Genomic DNA, 1,673 nt, shown 5'->3' on the forward strand with positions numbered 1-1,673 from the left:
GCAGGAAACAAGAGCGCTGCCAGACAGATGGAAGCCACAGCATGCGAAACTCACAACGGCCCTGCGGGCACGGCATTTATTGATTAAAATGGAGCACTCATCTTCTCCTTACTGTGGTCTCTTGCTCTCGATTTGCTGCTCAATTATCTGTTGCTTCAACTTCAAGTATTCATTTTGTTGCAGCACAATCAGGCCCAACAAGACACCCGATATTGCGAACAGGTTCGGCAGCTGCCCTGAAAAGGCACAAAATCATGCTACAAAATACAAATCCAGTGGATAATTAACACCCAACCGATGAAACATGAATGGCAAATCAGACAGCGTAAACTAATTAGTGGATAAGTTCCCCGTGGCCTGCACTATAGCTATAGCTTCCAACAATCTATCCTCACCGCAAGCCACGACCTAGAGGCATAACAACTTGACGCCATATGCCCCTCTAGTAATGTTGTATGTAAGCGCATAGAACATCTACTAGAGGGGCAAACGGCCTGAATCACTTCCTAGACTAGCCGGAGAATAGGCGAACCATTACACACTTGCATCCCCCCACTTAATGGCAAATACATACCTGTCATGAGCAGCTGGAATATCAGCTGCAGCATTCGCGGCAAACTGCCCGGCTGTGCCTCAAGGAATGCACGGACGGCCTGCGTGACCCCGCAACCACACCACCTTACTTTTCCTACGCAGTTACATGCATATTTACCCTCCATTACATGTTTAGAAACTAACCACCTGCAGTATCTACCATTCATCCGGAACTCCGGAAACGTCACGCCTCGGGCACGGCAAATTAGGCCAGCTGTATTGATGCAATAGTAGTTGAGTCTGCAGGAGTCTGCAGTTCAAAACTAACGAGTCAACGCCACAATGTCCCAAAAGGCAAAGCTAGTCTGTGAAGATATTCCCCAATGAAGCGCAAGCGCGACAAGAAATAGAGGGAAATTGGAAAAGTGGAAAGCGGCCAGTCTTACATCTCCCTCCTTCTCCTCGGAATTCCTGTACTTGAAGATGAACTCAACAAAATGGCCCAAGGTGGCGCATGACTGCATCAGCACTGTTTCTTGTGCGCAGAGGCCGTCCTCAACACACCGCAACAGTTGGGCTAGGTGGGCTGGCGGTAACTCTAGAATCTGCAAATCCAGCAGAAGCACAGCTATGCATGAAACCTTGGCTAGCAGACGCACAGCTAACCAAGGTCTCACGCACACGAAAAGTGGTGACAACAGCAACAATCTTCTAAGCTGAGGAGCCCTAAATACACATATGCCAAATTGGCAACCTGCGCGCATCGACCAGTAAGCCAAAACCGATGGAAAACAACTTCTCATTGCATGCTTGAGCTGTATGCTACAACATGCGGGAATGCTCGGGGGCGGGCCAAAAACAGTGGGGACAGGATCGGAGACGTCATGAAGAAACGTACGTGTTGCATGAAGGACTCCGTGGCAACTTCAAGGAAAGAATAGACAGGCCTGAGGGACTTCAAATAGGCCATCAAATCTGGCGGACAGTGGGGAGTAAAGCAAGAATCACATGCGCAGACCTTATCAGTCCCACAAACGAAGGCATACTTGCTATGACTCGTGCAGCCTGCCCATCCAAGAGTTCAATATTCAGGCGTGCGCATGGAACTACACATATGGCTCACCGTCCTGGGGAATTGC

At 49.1% G+C, this 1,673-nt stretch overlaps 1 protein-coding gene across 1 annotated transcript in view; it reads right to left on the reverse strand.

Annotated features, from left to right (window-relative positions):
- Window positions 1-1,673, reverse strand: part of EMH_0013230 (exportin 7, putative) — a gene marked incomplete at both ends in the record, with an annotated part of 9,696 nt that overhangs the window by 296 nt on the left and 7,727 nt on the right. The window contains 4 exons of the mRNA XM_013499775.1: window positions 113-236; window positions 575-653; window positions 981-1,139; window positions 1,433-1,599. Of these exons, the coding sequence (XP_013355229.1) occupies window positions 113-236; window positions 575-653; window positions 981-1,139; window positions 1,433-1,599 (529 nt within the window). The remainder of the gene's footprint in view (window positions 1-112; window positions 237-574; window positions 654-980; window positions 1,140-1,432; window positions 1,600-1,673) is intronic.

Source organism: Eimeria mitis, genomic scaffold (genome assembly GCF_000499745.2).
Source record: "Eimeria mitis Houghton genomic scaffold, Emh_scaff466, whole genome shotgun sequence".
NCBI classification, from domain to species: domain Eukaryota; phylum Apicomplexa; class Conoidasida; order Eucoccidiorida; family Eimeriidae; genus Eimeria; species Eimeria mitis.